The sequence below is a fragment of the Ruditapes philippinarum genome, unplaced genomic scaffold (assembly GCF_026571515.1).
Source record: "Ruditapes philippinarum isolate M1 unplaced genomic scaffold, ASM2657151v2 ctg10070_1_1_1_1, whole genome shotgun sequence".
NCBI classification, from domain to species: domain Eukaryota; kingdom Metazoa; phylum Mollusca; class Bivalvia; order Venerida; family Veneridae; genus Ruditapes; species Ruditapes philippinarum.
The window spans coordinates 25,604-43,262 of record NW_026864031.1 but is presented as its reverse complement, the minus strand read 5'-3'; the positions used below and the strand labels follow the sequence as shown (position 1 = coordinate 43,262).

The 17,659-nt window shown below is 31.6% G+C and overlaps 1 protein-coding gene across 1 annotated transcript; it reads left to right on the top strand.

Moving 5' to 3' along the window:
* Positions 1-8,780: 8,780 nt before the first annotated feature.
* Positions 8,781-9,554, top strand: LOC132724203 (uncharacterized protein K02A2.6-like). The gene has a single exon (XM_060709026.1). It carries the CDS (start codon positions 8,781-8,783, stop codon positions 9,552-9,554), a length of 774 nt encoding a protein of 257 aa, XP_060565009.1.
* Positions 9,555-17,659: the final 8,105 nt, after the last annotated feature.

Below are 17,659 nucleotides of genomic sequence, written 5' to 3'. Positions count from 1 at the left end.
GGCCGATTATCACATTCAGGCTCTACTCTGCTGTGTATTATTCTCTTAATACATTATGTATGCTACGGAATTTGGTAGAAAAAGAAGCTATGAACTGTGTTTCATTCGGTGGAATTAACAAGCATGGCCAACATGTAGGGGGATAATTATGCTTGAAGCTGTAGATGTGGTAATAGGACGATATAGTCAGTAGCCAACCTAAAGATAATATCATAAAGGCACTCCCAATATCAATTAATAAAGTAGACGGACATCGTTTAAGAAATTTAAACTCTGTCTTTAGGGATTCTGCTTTTCTCTATTCTGTATTCAAAGGATGACTTTTATACATAATTATTCAAATCAGCTTTTAATCAGCTTAGATTAAAAAAATTATATTTACTTTTATACGAAATAAACCTGTTTCACGCAACGTCTCTATTTCAGAAGATTTATGTATTGGAATTCATTTTATCATTTGTTTACTTAGCTTTTAACATTAAATAAAGATATTATGAAGACCGCGACCCAGCTTTTAATATTTAGCTGGTATAATGTGTGTGTAACTCATCTCAGCTTTGAACATTTAGGAAAGACAATCAAAATACCGCAACCAAGCTTTTAACATTTAGTAAAGACAATGTGAATACAATTACCCAGCTTAACGGCAATGAAAATACTGCAACCAAGCTTGTAACATTTAAGAAAAGAATGTTAATATACCACAACCCAGCATTTGACACTGACACTGATATTTAGAATGTATAATGTGATACCACAACCTAGCTTGTAACATTTAGATAATATAATGTGAATACCACAACCTAGCTTTTAACACTAAAATAGTATAATGTGAATACCACATTTAAGATAGTGTAATGCTATTACGACAACCCAGATTTAAACAGTTAGATAATACATGTATACTGGAAATGCAACTTCTAAATTTTGTTGAATACGAGAGATCTCTTTTTCCCTATGTTTTAAAAAATGACAAATGTCATACCTTTCTGTTAACCACTAATCTTTTACGGTTTTAATGAAAAGTTAATCTTTCACAAGTTATGCTATTTGATCAAGCAATGCTAATTGCATCGTAAAATTTTAATAATTTATAATACAACATCGTGAAGCGTGTTTTCCAATTAAGATAAGGAGCAAAAAGTAGTTTGTTAAATTTCTAAATTTAATGGACTGAAGTCAGTTTTATTAGTAAATTAGTATTAAATATAGATTTTGTTTTTTGTTTGTTTGTTTCGTCTTGTGAAAATTAATGGTGACCAACTCTTACTTCACAGTTCAGACCCTTGTTTGTTAAAACATTTTGAATAGTTAAGGTTGAAATATATATTGGTTAGTTATCCTGTCAATCAAAAAAACCTTATTGTAGGAAATGTAGGAACGTTTTGAATGTTCTACTGATTCAAAAATAGAAACGTGTAATAAAATCCATTTCTTTCGTGACATTGATGCTGTAAAACGAGCGTACATTTTAATAATTTATTAGTCAGTGAATTGTCTTGATATACAAAACAATTTTAAACTCAAAATCATGTGAACTTGTAAAACTAAACACATCTGTTATACTTACTTATCCATGAACGATGCTTTCATTTGTTGAGCTTTATTCTCATGTTACACGAACCTTAACATGTTACTTATATAAACAAATAATACAATGTAGCTAGATATACTTCCCCTGAGTCAATGGAGTTTTGATTACTTTACATACCTTGTTTTGTTCATTCAGGCAAAAATAAGTTTACGAGAAAAATAGTTTTAAATAAGTCATTTTATCTTATATGAAAATAAACTTAATTTATTTTTAAGTTAAAATTGCTTTTTGTTATACTAGATGTCAAACAGAAATTGTTTATGCTTTTATGTAAATGGCACCATGGTTCTATAATGAAAGTAACAAAGTATGATAAACAAGATCAACAAGGAATGCGGCGTTCAATGAACGCAAAAGTCATACATAGACAGAAAGCTTTATTTTAAACAGCCGAGCATGGTCCTACACCCGAAAATCGTGACAATTTTAGAGCTAAAACAAGGAGATCAGTTGGGCAATCTAAGCGTCAATCATTGCAGTCAAATTCTTCAAATACCAATTCAAATACCTCTATAAGAAAGGTGGGGATGCAGTTGGAATAATTACCGCCAATTTAAAAAATACAACAAAATCATCGAAATGTTCACTTAAAAACTTATAATTGTTACGATGCAAAAACACCAAACGATAATACGAAACTTGAAAATATAATATAAAATTTTGGAAGAACGCTCTTCTTGAAATATTTATTCAAACTGATTTCACATGATGAATATAAGTTTCAAAAATAACAAATTAATTTTACTTCAACAAGTGATAAAGAACATAATGCACAATTTAGTTCAATCTATCAACAATTTAAAGATACGATAACAGGCCCATTTGAAATTAACTAACAATATCATAAACATATATTACCTCAATCTTTTAAATTAATCCCTTCAGATAATTAACAAAATTGAATTATGCATTTTCTTCCGATTCCTAGACATAAAAAAGATTGCACAGGCCCTACAATTACAGTCTGATTTAACTCACATGCTCTCAAAACATTTGAAAGAAAATCGAAAAGCTTTTGTGACTGAGCAACATTTTGTATCAATTTTCTTATGATCTTGAAAAGGTAAATGACACAACATGAAACCATTGTACCCTTAACATCTAAAGTAAGCAGGTTAATATGATTTCAAAGTACGACCATGTTCAACTTTTTATTTGGGTTTAAAATTAACAATGAAAGTAATGTTCTTAACCCTGATTTTGAAGGCTCTTTATATGTAGACGATTTTTTTATCACATGCTATCATACAAATACTATGTGGATATTTGAACGCTAGATTCAATATAGGAAATTCTAAACTGGGCAAAAGTTAATAAAGTCAAAACATATGCGTGTTTATTTCCGTCGATTGCGGAAACATCATAATGACCTTGAACCTAATTAATCTTGATGAAACATTCCGGCTGTTGATTAGGCTAAATTTTTTATAGTTATGTTTGATAAAAAAAAAACTCCCCATTGTCACCTTTATCACACATATGAAAAATATGAAGTTAACACTAAATGTATTAAATATAATTTTAAAAGTATTAAAGCTTTAATTTATTAAAGGTTTTATATAATATGGACTGGGAATAATTTTTTTCTACTTTCTATAATATTTATTCAGAAGTCTAATTAGACAATAGTTCTATTTTTTATAGTTCAGCTGCTAGGAAGCAGGATTTACAAATGCGTGATACTGTACATTTCCAAGTCCTTATTTTAAGAATAAGCACATTTCGATTAATTTACGTCGAAAAAAAACAACAAAAAACAAACCGTCCCATTCAGCATGCGTTTAGATAATCGACAAATAGTAGAAATCCAGTTAGAAGTAAGACAAGTTTTTTTTAACCAAATATATTAACAGTAAACCAAATAAAATCAAACTATCAGGCCTTCTTGTAAAAAATGTTTAGTGACACTTACACATACTTTTCAAAATGTCAAAGACGATATTTCTCCGTAGACATAAATATCTCCAGAAGGTATTGTTAGTCTTACAATTTAAAAAGTCATCTAATTATACCGAAAGTTTTAAAGAACAGTAACTGTTTTTCACATAAATATTTAAGACACATTTACAAAGGCGGTTCCAAGAAGGGTTGCAAAGCTGTTACAATCGTCTTTGAATGTCTTTTAAATCTAAAAGGGACGACCTCATAATGCTGAAGCAAAAACCATTGACTTAGCTTTGTCATTTTTTTCACAGCATAATTGTGCCAGATTTGTGATTTTCTTCAGATTCACCCTCCGTTGTATTGTCAATTAAAATAAAAAAAGGCCGGTACTATTATGATAATGATATCCGGAGGTTATAAAATCTAAGTCATATTATGTCGGATCTCGGAGAAAATATAAACTAGATACATTTTATAAAGAATCATGACATGAACAACCATTAACTCTATCTTTACCAAAAAGTGATTTTAAACCTTCCATTAGTAAACTTACATAATCTGAATGGAAATTAAATGGGAACAAATCCGTTTTTAACAAATTTCTCGATATCAGCTCTTGTCTTTCTATCTTTTCTTACCCATCATGATCAACAATTTCTTCTTAGATGTCGAATTCGATACACTAGAGTTTCGCATTCTTATCCTTTTCCTTTAACATAAATCAATGCTCTGTTTTGTTAAGCTTGCAACGAATATTCTATTGTAAAATATCTCCTTAAATGGCATGATCTTATTCAAGTTCTTGACAGAGCAAACTCTCGTGCAGATATGTTAGCCTCAGTTGTATCCAAATTCTAGAGGATTTGTTTAATAGTAACTTCAATTTCTGCTGACGACATTTGCACCGTAGTTAATAAAGTCCTTAGTAAAAAAACACAATTACACTAAAACGACATAAACATAACATTTTCTTTCAGATGTCATGACCAAACTTTGGCTTCTAGGTCAAAAAAGAAGAAGAAAAAAGAAATGCCAACAGCATACATAGAAAACCATCTGAACTCTTAACATTACTCAAGTATCATCAGTTGGTATGGTTAAGCTCTTTCATGATAATATTTGGTTGTGTCAATGGCTGCGTTATTTTATCTTTTTGTCAGTGATCTTTTTAAGACTGCTTATAATAAAAGGATCTTATTCGTTTCAGCTTCATATTTAAAACCTCTAAAAATGGTTTTGTGTAAGAAAATATGTATACAGCTGACAAGTTACCCCATATTATTATCTTTATCTGTTTCTACATTAATCTGTTTCTTCAGGGTTGTTGATTCGGGAGGATTGGAAAACACTGAAACTGACACTAGGTGGGGAAGGTGTGGGGGTAAGAGCAAAAAAATAGCCCTTACTTACCTGAGAGTTTGGTTTCATTTTTCTGCTCCTTCACAGTTACCGCTTCCAATCCATTTAAAGTTGATTTGTTTACACTGGGAACATTTCCTATAAATCTTTCATATATTCATAAATACAATAGCAATGTATCGTATGAATATCTTTATCAAATAATTCTTCAAAAGCAAATGTTGATCCAAATCGTAAAGGTTTAATATAAACTTTTATATAAAAATTATGATGAATAACTTATATTATTGTTGAATGGCATCAAGTAGGTATAGTTTCAACTTTATTATTTCAACTTTGATATGGCTCTTTTTTAAAAGAATGTTCATTATTTTTTTAATTCGTGTAATATAGATAATTGCAGAAACTTTATGCACGATATATTCTCAAAAAACAAAAAAAAAACAAAAACAAATTGTTCTATATTGATATATATTGAAACAGACTTTAGTTACTGATAAGCTCCGCCTCCATAGCATGCTACATGTAACATCACTTGTGTATTAAATCTTGGAATATTAAGACGTACTCTTGTTGTCTCTTGTAGTTCAAAATATACAATAGTATATTTTACTGGACATCTCATTTGAGATATAATATTCTTGATAATATACTTGTCACTAAAACAAAAATACAACATGGTGTAAGAAAAAATGTAAATTAAATTTAACCTCAACTGACATTTAGATCAAATTCATATTAAACAACTTTAACACTTAATAAAAGTGAACAAAATGGCACTCTCTGGAATAAACCCACCAAATATGAACTGGGACAGTGTTAATCTACCTACAACTTGGGAAAAATTTGAACGAAATGTTAAACTAATATTCAGTGGACCCCTCAAAGAAAAATCAGAAGAAGAAAGGATTTCATATCTACTAATGTGGGAAGGAGAAAAGGGGCAAGACATTATGCAATCCTGGAAATTAAACACAGATGATTGAAAAAAGATCGATACGTACTTCACAACATTTCAAAACCACGTTCAACCTAAATTAAACCCAATTTTTGCTAGGTACCAATTCAACAACGAAAGGCAGGGTGATGAAAACATAGACCAATTCATCACAAAACTAAAATTGAAAGCCAATGAATGCAGATACCAAGAAGGAACAAAGGACGAAATGATCAGAGATCGAATTGTTTTCGGGGTAAATAACCAAAGACTGAGAGAAAAATTAATTAACGAAGGAGAATCCTTAACATTAGACAAGGCAATCCAAATCTCACAAAATTTCGAATACTGTAAAAAACAAATGGACATTCTTAACCCCAGGCAAGACATAAATTACGTCAAACATGGACGAAGGCAAGGTCGTGCCAAACCGGAACACAGCGCTGCCAGGATCGACACGAAACAGAAGTCTCAAACAACTACCTGTAGAAATTGTGGAACATACCATGACATCACTCAAAGAAGGAAATGTCCGGCATATGGACAGCAGTGCAAATCATGTAAAAAGTACAATCATTGGGCAAAAGTATGCCGTTCAAACAAACAGAAACATGTTCATGAATTGTCGAACAATTTAAGTGAAAATAGTGATGATTCTTGTATGGATAACTATTTCATTGATACGGTAAGTCACAAAACATCGCCAGCCCCAGATCGCGCGTTTGTTGACATAAAGATTGGCCCGAAATGCCAAAACATTAATTTCAAACTTGATACAGGGAGCAGCGTTAACATACTCTCTAAGCGCAAATTTGAATCGCTCAACATGAGAATCCCTTTGCAGGCCCCCGATTCTCAACTTATCTCTTACTCAGGTGATACAATAAAAGTTATAGGAAAAATCAGTTTAACCTGTAGCTACCGTACCGCGCAAGTTACTGTAGACTTCTATGTCGTTAACAGCGACGCACCGCCGCTTATAGGATTACAGACATCCATTGACCTTGGGTTAATTAAACTCACATATGACATAAACTGCCAAAATACTCAGTACATGACTAAAGAGTCAGCAATGTCTGAGTACGGTGATTTGTTCAGGGGCGTAGGCATACTCCCTGGTAAAAGCAAATTACACCTGCGTGATGACGCTATTCCAGTAATTACACCTCCGAGACGTGTACCGGAAGCGCTCAAATCGCGACTTAAGCTAGAGCTTGAGCAAATGGTCAAAGACGAAATTATAACGCCAGTGACGGAACCTACGGACTGGGTACACCCTATTGTTGTGGTCGAAAAACCGAACGGAAAATTACGTATTTGCTTAGACCCAAAACAGCTCAATGACGCAATACGTAGACCTCATTATGTCACATCAACACTTGATGACGTAACAGCAAAGCTCGCTGGAGCTAAATACTTTAGCATGTTAGATCTTACTCATGCATATTGGTCTGTACAACTAGACGATCAATCGTCTTACGTCACAACCTTCGCTACTCCTTTCGGTAGATATAGATACTTAAGGTTACCATACGGTATATCATCATCAAGTGATATATTTTGTCAAAAGGTCAATCAGATATTCGAAGGAATAAATGGAATACACCCTCTTGTTGATGATATTTTAATATGGGGAAACACGCAAGGTGAACATGACAAACGTCTAACACAGGTTTTATTACGTGCGCGCGAGCAAGGTATCAGGTTTAATGAGCAAAAATGCACAATTGGCGCCAAATCAGTACCATTCTTTGGTCATATCATTACGGAAAGTGGGTTAAAGGCTGACCCGTCTAAGATTGAGGCAATTATAAAATTGCCAATCCCCAATAACCGCGAAATGGTCGAAAGGCTTTTGGGAATGGTCAATTATCTCTCTAAATTCGCGCCAAATCTAGCAGAAGTTACAGCCCCCTTACGGAGCCTCTTGAAAAAAGATACAGAGTTTATATGGGATCATGTTCATGACCGAGCATTTTCTCAAGTCAAAGATATTATAACACAGGCACCAGTATTAGGTTACTATGACCCGACAAAGCCGCTTATACTGGAAACGGATGCTTCAAAATTCGGAGTCGCTTGTTGTTTATTTCAAGACAATAGACCTATCGCATTTGCAAGCAAAAGCCTGACGCAAACTGAAATCGGTTATGCCGTCATTGAAAAAGAAATGCTTGGAATTTTGTTCGGATGCAAACGGTTTCATCAATTCACTTATGGTAGAGAAGTTATCGTACATTGCGATCACAAACCAATATCTGCCATTATGAAAAAACCAATGTCCGCAGCACCGCCTAGGTTATCTAGAATGCTACTAGCTCTGTCTAAGTATCAGTTAATCGTAAAGCACATTCCTGGTAAAGAAATACCAGTTAGTGACTGCCTATCACGCCAAAGTCTCCCTAATACATACTTAAATATGTCAGACGAGCTTGATAATTACGTGCATACCGTTCAAAAACAATTGCACATTACCGACCAACGAATAGAAAATATTCGCGCCGAAACGTGCAAAGACGCACAAATGAAAATTCTGAAAAAGACTATATTAAACGGTTGGCCAGAATCTAGATCAATGTGCGAGCAATCAATCCTTGATTTCTGGAACCACCGCGATGAGATAAGCATAGAAAATGACCTGATATTTCGAGGTCATACGATTGTAATACCGAAAATCTTGAGAAATGAACTTGTACAGAAAGTTCATACAGGTCACATGGGAATTACGAAAACACTTGAACGTGCTAAAGATTCAATATTCTGGCCAGGCATGTCCAAGCAAATTAAAGAAAATGTTAGCAAATGTAGCATATGTCTTACATATCGCGACGCAAACACAAAAGAACCGCTCATGACTACAAAATTCCCCGACAGACCTTACCAAAAAATAGCAGCAGACCTGTTCCATTTTCAAGGTAAAGAGTATCTATTGACTCAAGAGTTTTTGAAATAGACCATTTACAAAACACAACATCAAAAACAGTCATTCTGAAACTTCAGAAACACATGTCGAGACTGTCAATACCTGAAGTCTTTGTCTCAGACAATGGTACTCAATTTTCAAGCTCCGAATTCAAAGAATTCGCTAAAGAGTGGGGTTTCGAGCACAGAACTTCATCCCCCGGATACCCCCAGTCGAACGGTCTTGCGGAAAAAGGCGTAGGTATCGCCAAAAAACTAATGCAAAAGGCAAAAGATACAAACACAAACATTTACATTGCATTATTAGAATATCGTAATACACCCCTTGAATGCGGATATTCTCCGAGTCAACTGTTAATCGGCCGGAGAACTAAATCCGTTGTGCCAGTTACAAATAAAGCACTGGTACCCATTTTAGTAAATGACTCAAAAGTGCGCAGTCTAATGAAAAAATCGAAAGACAAACAAAAGGTCAATTACGACAAAAATGCAAAATATTTGCCACCTTTGTCCTTGAATCAATCAGTACGCATTAAAATAGGAAAAACTTGGAAACGCGGGAAAATAGTAAAAGTACATAGTGACCGCTCCTATCATATACAACTTGCTGACGGCAGCATATATCGGAGAAATCGGTCAGTATTACGCAAAAGTCCGGAAGACACGACCGATATTGAATCATTTCATGCGCAAGTCTTATATCATGATAAAAATTCAAGTACCCCTCAATTACCTCTCGAGGAAAATAACTCATCTCAGGAACAAAGTGACCCGCCGATGAACTCGCGTGCTAGAACAAGGGCTGGACGATTGTTGCGTGGCAATCCGAAGTATGATAATAATGAATGGGTTAGATAATAACAGTTATTGAAAATAATGAGTTTACAGTATTTTGTAATCACAGTAATATACCGTGACTATCTGAAAAAATAAAGAACTAAACTATGTCACGTAGAGAAAATTAATAAACAGTTCAATCAGTATTATTGAAATTAGCTATGAATATTATTTCTTAAGCATGCATTATTATTTAATAAAATAATGATTTAAAATAAAAGAAAGGAGATGTTCTATATTGATATATATTGAAACAGACTTTAGTTACTGATAAGCTCCGCCTCCATAGCATGCTACATGTAACATCACTTGTGTATTAAATCTTGGAATATTAAGACGTACTCTTGTTGTCTCTTCTAGTTCAAATTATACAATAGTATATTTTACTGGACATCTCATTTGAGATATAATATTCTAGATAATATACTTGTCACTAAAACAAAACATACAACACAAATGGTTTTAAAACGCTTGTAAAATTGTCACTAATATAAAACTACTTAGACTCAAATCCTTTCTCTCAAGGTGAATACTTTCTGGAGCAAATTAGTGCCAATGAGACGAATTTTTGCGGAACAGAAGACAGTGTCAAATTTTGCATAATCACATATTCTCTTTTTTAAATTCCTTGTAACCAAGCATTAAAAACCATTATCACTGTTCTGCAACAGTGACTAAATAAATCGTTTATAAGTTGTCGTCATTTATTTCCTGCGTCTGCAGACGATAATTATTATTTACAAAATGTATATCTAATGGATCTTCTCTTAGGTTTAACAGAAGTATTATGTGCAATGCTCTTGAAAAAGAGCTGCTGGTGTATTCAATAAAAATCGCAGAAGAGAGGAGAGAAAATATACATTCCTGCTTAAAGGCACAGTATGCCTCTGAAATCCATATTTTTCTATTCTTTAGAAATGTCAAACATGTGTTTAATAATGTTTTAATAATTAAGAGCATATATATATGTGAGCATTATGAAATCATTGATTAATAATTGAAAAAAACAATGATTTTAAATATATTTCCATTTTCTTATAAATAACATTTTATCACATTTTATAAGCTACTTTCATTTTTGCCTAGATGTTCAACCTTTGGCAAAAACAGAATACGAAAATGAGACATTGTAGTATATGGGAACAAAATCGAAAACATGAAAAAGTTATACTTTGGAGTGTTTTTGTGTTTTGCGTTTTTGCCACAAAAAATAAAATACGATACGACATAAAGCATAAAAATTAGTCAATGAGCAACTTAATATTAGTTGCCGTAAAAATTTACATTGTTGATGGCTCGGAGTATCTTGTCATTAAAAAGTAAGGACATCGGGCTTACGTTTATACGAATGAAGATATAACTTTGAATAAGTTGATACTTACGAACTCAACATTTTCTTAAAATGTTTAACCAACGTTTTGTGATCTTTAATGTGAGAAATAAAACATAAAATGAAAACAGTCATAAGACACAATAAGTTAATACTAGAACAATTTCATCAGATGGTTACTTGAAATTGTATATGTGGCTTGATAGCCTTGGGATGACACTCTTTTGCACATTTTTCAAGTATCAGTAACAGTAACTTGTCAAAAGCAATAAATAAAACGGCTATACTGTCAGTTTGTTTGACAAAAAGTTTTACATTGTTGTCAGTTTGTATGTAGTTAAACGTGAGCTCTGATAACCTTGTTATGTCATTATTTATTTGTCATGATAGGACGTGAAATGTTTTAAATTATATGCTAGAGGAGAAATGTCTCAGAAACATTAGCTCGTACAATTTGGTTTGCCAGACATGTTATTGTTGTTGTTGTTAACGTTGCTGTTGTTATTCTTAAAGGGATATTCAGGCAAATAATGACAAAAAAATTAAAATGATCTTATGTACTCAAATCACGCTAAAATGACATTTCTTAAAGTTCCAGCATGAATTTCTGTTTAAGTTCTATATATTTTGGGTTTGAAGCGTAAATATATCTATTTATGTTGAACAAAATTTAGACGCCAATAGAATCACCAAATTGTTTAAAAACAAGTCATGTGACTTTAACAAACCCTTGAAGTTACAATAACAGATATTGTGGATATTATATGATTGAAACAAGTCTAAGTCATTCATTTGACACGTTCGATAACGTTTCCAGAGTTCACTGAAACAACTATTGTGAAATCCTAGTGCGGGTCAAGTTAGGAAACCACCATTTTATTCTTTATATGGAGAAAAGTTTTGTTCCTTAGACTGTCTAATGTATTCATTTTGAGGGCATTTACAGAATAATGAATGAAAATATCAAAACTAAGAAATGAAAATTTTGCCTGTGTCTCCCTTTAAAAACATCAAGTTCGAAAACAGACAACATAGTAACAGCATTACAGCAGACATGTGTATTTTCTTAACTAATTTAATGTATATGTTCATTGATATTTGTAGCAATATTACATTGAAAACAATGTGATGAATGACTTAGCTCAATCGTGCATTTCTTTTTGCTGTGCTTTCGCTTGTACAGAAAATTGATTTTTTTCAGAATGTAAAATTATTTTAACAAAATAGATAAATACAGAATCCCTAAAGAAAGCCCAACACGGTAAAATTGAAAATGTTGCAGGCTCGGTTTGATTTAGCCTGTTCATGGACGGTACTGGAAAGTGCAAGTTACCGTCCACGCCCCCTAGCACCGTATTGCAACTTTTTTACAGAAAAGTTAATTGAATATTGTAAAAAATACCAACTTCTTGTTCTATCTGAGCAAAGATTTTTTTTTCGTAATATTTATATCACCAATTTTTTTCTACAAGGCTAATTTGTGAATGATTGACAGAACACGTGATTTCTTGCTTAAACCACTTTATGTCTGCACCTATTATTTTGGTTGTCTAATACCAATCTTGTTCGAGGGATGTTAATTTATAAAAATTCTGGAAAATAAACCAGTGAAAAATGCTCATTTTAAGTTATTTATCACATAAAACGCGGCGCAGGAGTGTCATAAAGCCATTTAATAAAAACGATATTACACTAGTGTAATAACACTTTGACGTGACGTCATTTGCGCTATATAGAAACATAGCGTTCAAGCGCGCTAATGTTAGCGTTACACTATAGGCGCGTCATTGAAAAATTACTCATTTTAACAGTTTACTGTTCTTATTTTATATATGTGATAAAAAGAATATTATATTCGTGCAGATTCAATACTAAATTTATTGAACTCGTTGAATAAAACAATATTATGCTCGCCAGAGGCTCGCATAATATGATTTTATTCAACTCGTTCAATAAATTTAGTATCAAACTACACTCATTTAATATCCTCTATTTAAGAATACATTTTTTGCAACTTGTTTTATAAAAACAAAGACTTGGTAGAAATAAAAAAGTAAAATAAATGTTTTTTTTTATTCTACAAAAACAATGCCTTTTCATATCAACTTGTGACATAAAGTTAGATATTTGAGTCAATTATCGAGGAGATAAGTTAATGTAGTCAATTCGACTTCGTCTTGATAAATTACAGTTATCTGAATAATTCAGGGAAACATTAATTTGCATAAATGAAAGTTAAGAATAAGCAAAATAAATCGATGGTCTTGAAATTAGCGCAATTGTGCAATGCGTCTCAATATTTCAAAATAGCATTTTATAAACTGTGTCATATAGAAAGTCTTAAGTTCTAAATTGGATTTAATTCATTGATTAAAATTTGTACAAGTATTTTACGATGTCATTTTTACTTTTTGATCAAAGGAGCAGTGCATCAGAACGCTTCAATTTGCAGCGAAACAGAAGTATGTGAGACAATTAAATTAATTGCATTTTTCAATATCCGCAATGGCATGAAAACAGCAATATTATAATGAAAGTATAAATGTCCTGTCCTGACTCGGGTTGGATCGAGCTTGTAGTTTATGTGAGATAATAACAGGTGCGACATTTCCGAGGTTACATAAAACCGGTTAGGCAATATCCCTTCATCAACACTATAACTATATGAATTAATATTTTGCTATCTATCCGATACTTGACTATAAAGTAGCGATGTGTGAGATGACTTAGGTCAGCAAAGATAATATTAACATGCAATATTGATGTCAGGAAATCATGTTTAAAATAGATCAATTTAACTACAGGTTTTCAAAATAGAGAAAATAAGAATCCCTAAAGAAACCTAAAACGGCAAAATTGTAAATGTTGCAGGCTGGGTTTGGTTGAGCCTGTAGTTTTAAAATGACTAACGTTGAGACATGAAAATAAAACTATCATACTTCTAGGTTTGATTCTAGAATAGGATATAATACAAACGCATGCAAATTTATTTCAATAATTGTCCAGAATTCACACACATTATGTAAGTGCACAATGAAAATCCACACATTTTGCAGGCTTGGTTTGATTGAGCCTGTTCATGGACTGTACTGAAAAGTACAGTGAAAGTTTTTTGCTTATTTCGGAAGCGTTTGCTGATACAAAGTAGCTTATCAATATTGGTATTGAAGATATATTATTTCACTGTCTAATTTCAACTATCATATAGTATAATTTTGCCGAGATCTTTTTAAAATCTAAAGTAAATGGTTTATCAAGGTGTTGCTCATACGTATCTTTTTTCTCTTACAATACATATATTTTCAGAGACTAGAAGTAAACGATTTTACAAACATTTGGCTTCTTATATAATGATAAATAGACCACAAATCAATTTTCTGTTTTTGAAGGAGCTTACATATCTTAATTGCCCAAACTTTTACAGGATTGAATGGCACACGATAATGTGGGCCCATTATGTATTATTTTTGGACCGTAATATGCCAATCAGACTTATTGACACAAATGGCAATGTCAAATTTGGCATAAATATATCTTCTACTTTATAAACTACCTTAATCCGAGCATTAAATAATATCATCATTGTTTTGCAACAGTGACTAAATAAATCGTTTATAATTTGCTGTCATTTTAGGGTTTGTAGACGACAAATGGTTTTTATTCCAAATTGAAGATTTTCACAATTTTTTCTGAAGTGAAAGACATAATGTTCTTGAACCAAAATTTTCTTGACGCGTATTAGAATGGACTTTGGTCTACATTAGTCACATTTTCCATTAGTATTCGAATATTGATAAACAAAATTATTTGTATATTCTTGAAATATTTCTTGAAAAAAAAGATAAATTTCTTAGTAGTTATGAACATATATATTGTGAATAATATTTTGTTCTAGAATACTTTATTATCTGATATATAAATATATATAATTGCGGATCATGCATAAAACACTTGCAAGCAACACCCATATATAATTATTTCGTTATTTGTCGTTATGTCTGATTCTAAATACTAGCAACGTACTTATTTGTAACACTACTGACCTTCCATATTAGACCAATTCACTTTAAATTAAAGACATAGAATATTGGTGCATATTTTTCTCAATGTAAGTAACAATAAAAAAGGATAATGAAAATTAAAAATTATAATGAAGGCAGTCATATGCATGATTAAACATTATTAAGGAACATGCCAACCCCGTACAATAAACTATAACACAAAGAAAGTACTATTTGCCAAAACACATAAGAAATAAAAGATGACTCTGTTTTATAACCAATGAGAAATTAGAAAATACAAGAGATCATCAAAAATAAAAATATCAAAAAACTACAATTTATAACATTTTTAGGGTTAGTTTGACTCTAAAAAGTATTTGATATATGCATATCAATATAAAACCTTAACTCATTTTATACTGCAAATTCACTTATATCCGTGTGCATGAAATTTCGTGGTTTCATCAAAACGGGCATTTTTGTGGGTTCTTTAATTCGTGGATTTTCAATTTCTTGTAAAATATTAAATAAATAACTTAATGCAAAGTAATCTTACACATAATCTCCGCGCATTTTACTTACCGCATGTCCATATCTTTACGTGTCAATAAATTTAATCATTGCCTTTGGGCATTCATTACACAAAAATCGGCAGAAAGCGCCGATACATGTTTGTAATATATAGAACAGAGACATGGCAAGAAGTATTTGTTGGGATAAAATTTCGTCGGATCTTTAATTCGTGGATTGACCTACCCACGAAAGCAACGAAAATTCGTGCCCCACGAATAATAATGATTTTAAAGTATTTGATTATATATTATATAAACTCTTGCGTTAATCTAATGAATTTCTAATCCTATTTTCTAATATTTTGTAAAATGCGTTAATACAAATTATGCACTTTGCCAGAGGAAAGATGTTTATATTTTATATATATCTTTTATATTGAGCAAATTATAAGCAATATCAGTAACAAATGTATTGGTGTCACAATGGTGAACTTTACTTTGAATTTTTAAACATAATACAATGAATTCAGTACTTTATATTTACATGGTGTATAGAATGTCAAAGCAACACGAAACAGTTACAAACGTTTAAAAACGTTCATATTTTATTCACGTGTAAGAGAATGGTCTGGTAATACTCAACTGTCAATTAAAAGTAAAATGTCGTGTTTTATTTAGCCTTTTTAAAATAATGAATAATTTCCCGTAACCCAGTACACATTTTATAATGAGTACATTGTCAGATATTCATCCATAACAAATCTTTTTATCTTGTTTTAGTACAATCTTTACCTTAAGCAAATGTTTTAGCGTGATTAAGCGGAACAACATTTATTTACTCAAGAGCGACATTTTGTTGTGTACATTGATTTAGATTTAGATTATGAAACTAATTATGTCATTAAATGAATTAGGAAACAACCAATTTTATCACACTGTTTTTATCTCATTAAGCAAATTAATATTAAGAAATATCAATTAGTCTTAGCCAATGGACATGATATGTTCTTACTTACTTATTTATCAAGAAACTATGTGAGATAACGATTTATCAAAACAGTTTGTAAATGAATTATTTTATTTTTTACTGGCATCCGTTTGATGCAGAAACAATTTAAAATATTAATGCACCTACTCAAAACTTATCGGGATATCTACCTGTTCTTAATGCATTACTATCAGATACCATACCGGCTTTCTGTTTCAAGTGAATTTTTTTTAAAACGGTATAAGATTTAACGATGCACTGTCTCAATGACAAAAAGGATTTGAATCTAAGGATTCGATATTTATGATGTTACGACTTCAACTTGGTACCTAGATATAAGTACTATTTGACTTCCTGTAAAATTAACAGGGATGTACTGAATATACGTAGAATTTTCATTGGTCGTTCTGAAATTACAAACTGAAATCTTGGGAATCTTATCGGCCAATAAGTAAAATAATATAGAGGATCTTTCTGCAACGGTTTACGTGTCGGATATTCAATTTATCAAACGAACTTTCTTCTTCGGGTTTTCCTGATTTTTAAGATCTTTCATGTTCTAGTTAATTTTCTTTTCAAAATACTTAAGTTCTTTTAAACGCTGTTTCATCCCACACATTATAAATATTATTAAATTATTGAAATGCCATTTATTGAGTATTGAAATTTTGTCCAAAATACCGCAAATGACATTGCATGCATATGAAAATTTTGAAAAGACACACACAAATTTAAAATAAAAATAAAAAATACCTAGTACTCTCAATTATTTGTGTCATATGACTGATTGAAATGATGTGTTCAAAAATTTATTGATAAAAGTTAAAAACAAATTCATAGATTTTGCATATTTTTTTAATATTATATAACCGTCAAGTATTTAATGGTTTGTAAATGGATATGGTTTTTTTGGATGACCTTCGTTTTTTAGATTTTAAGTGTCTATCGGTATTTCAGTCGGTGTTGTAAATCCGTGGAATGTTCTTATTCATAAACATCCTATTAAAAATTCGATTTCATTAAAATTCAATTGCTTAAGTAATTTTCTTTAAATCTAAAATGACATTCATATTTTTGCTTAATAATTCTGTTCAATCTAAACCGACATTTAAAAACGATATACACGACGGTAAAATGAGTTTTTGTAAAATTTTGCGTAATAATAACAGGTATATAATCATTGTATGTATTGTACGTGGTGACGTCTTCGTTCTTTGCTAATGTATTTGATAGTGGAATTGTATGGGGCTATGAGTAAACCTTATTTTGGTTTCCAAATTTGGTTGAAAAAAACA

What these genes read in the sequence shown, in the direction of transcription:
- LOC132724203 (XM_060709026.1), top strand. Translation starts at nt 8,781, where the DNA reads ATGTCGAGACTGTCAATACCTGAAGTCTTTGTCTCAGACAATGGTACT.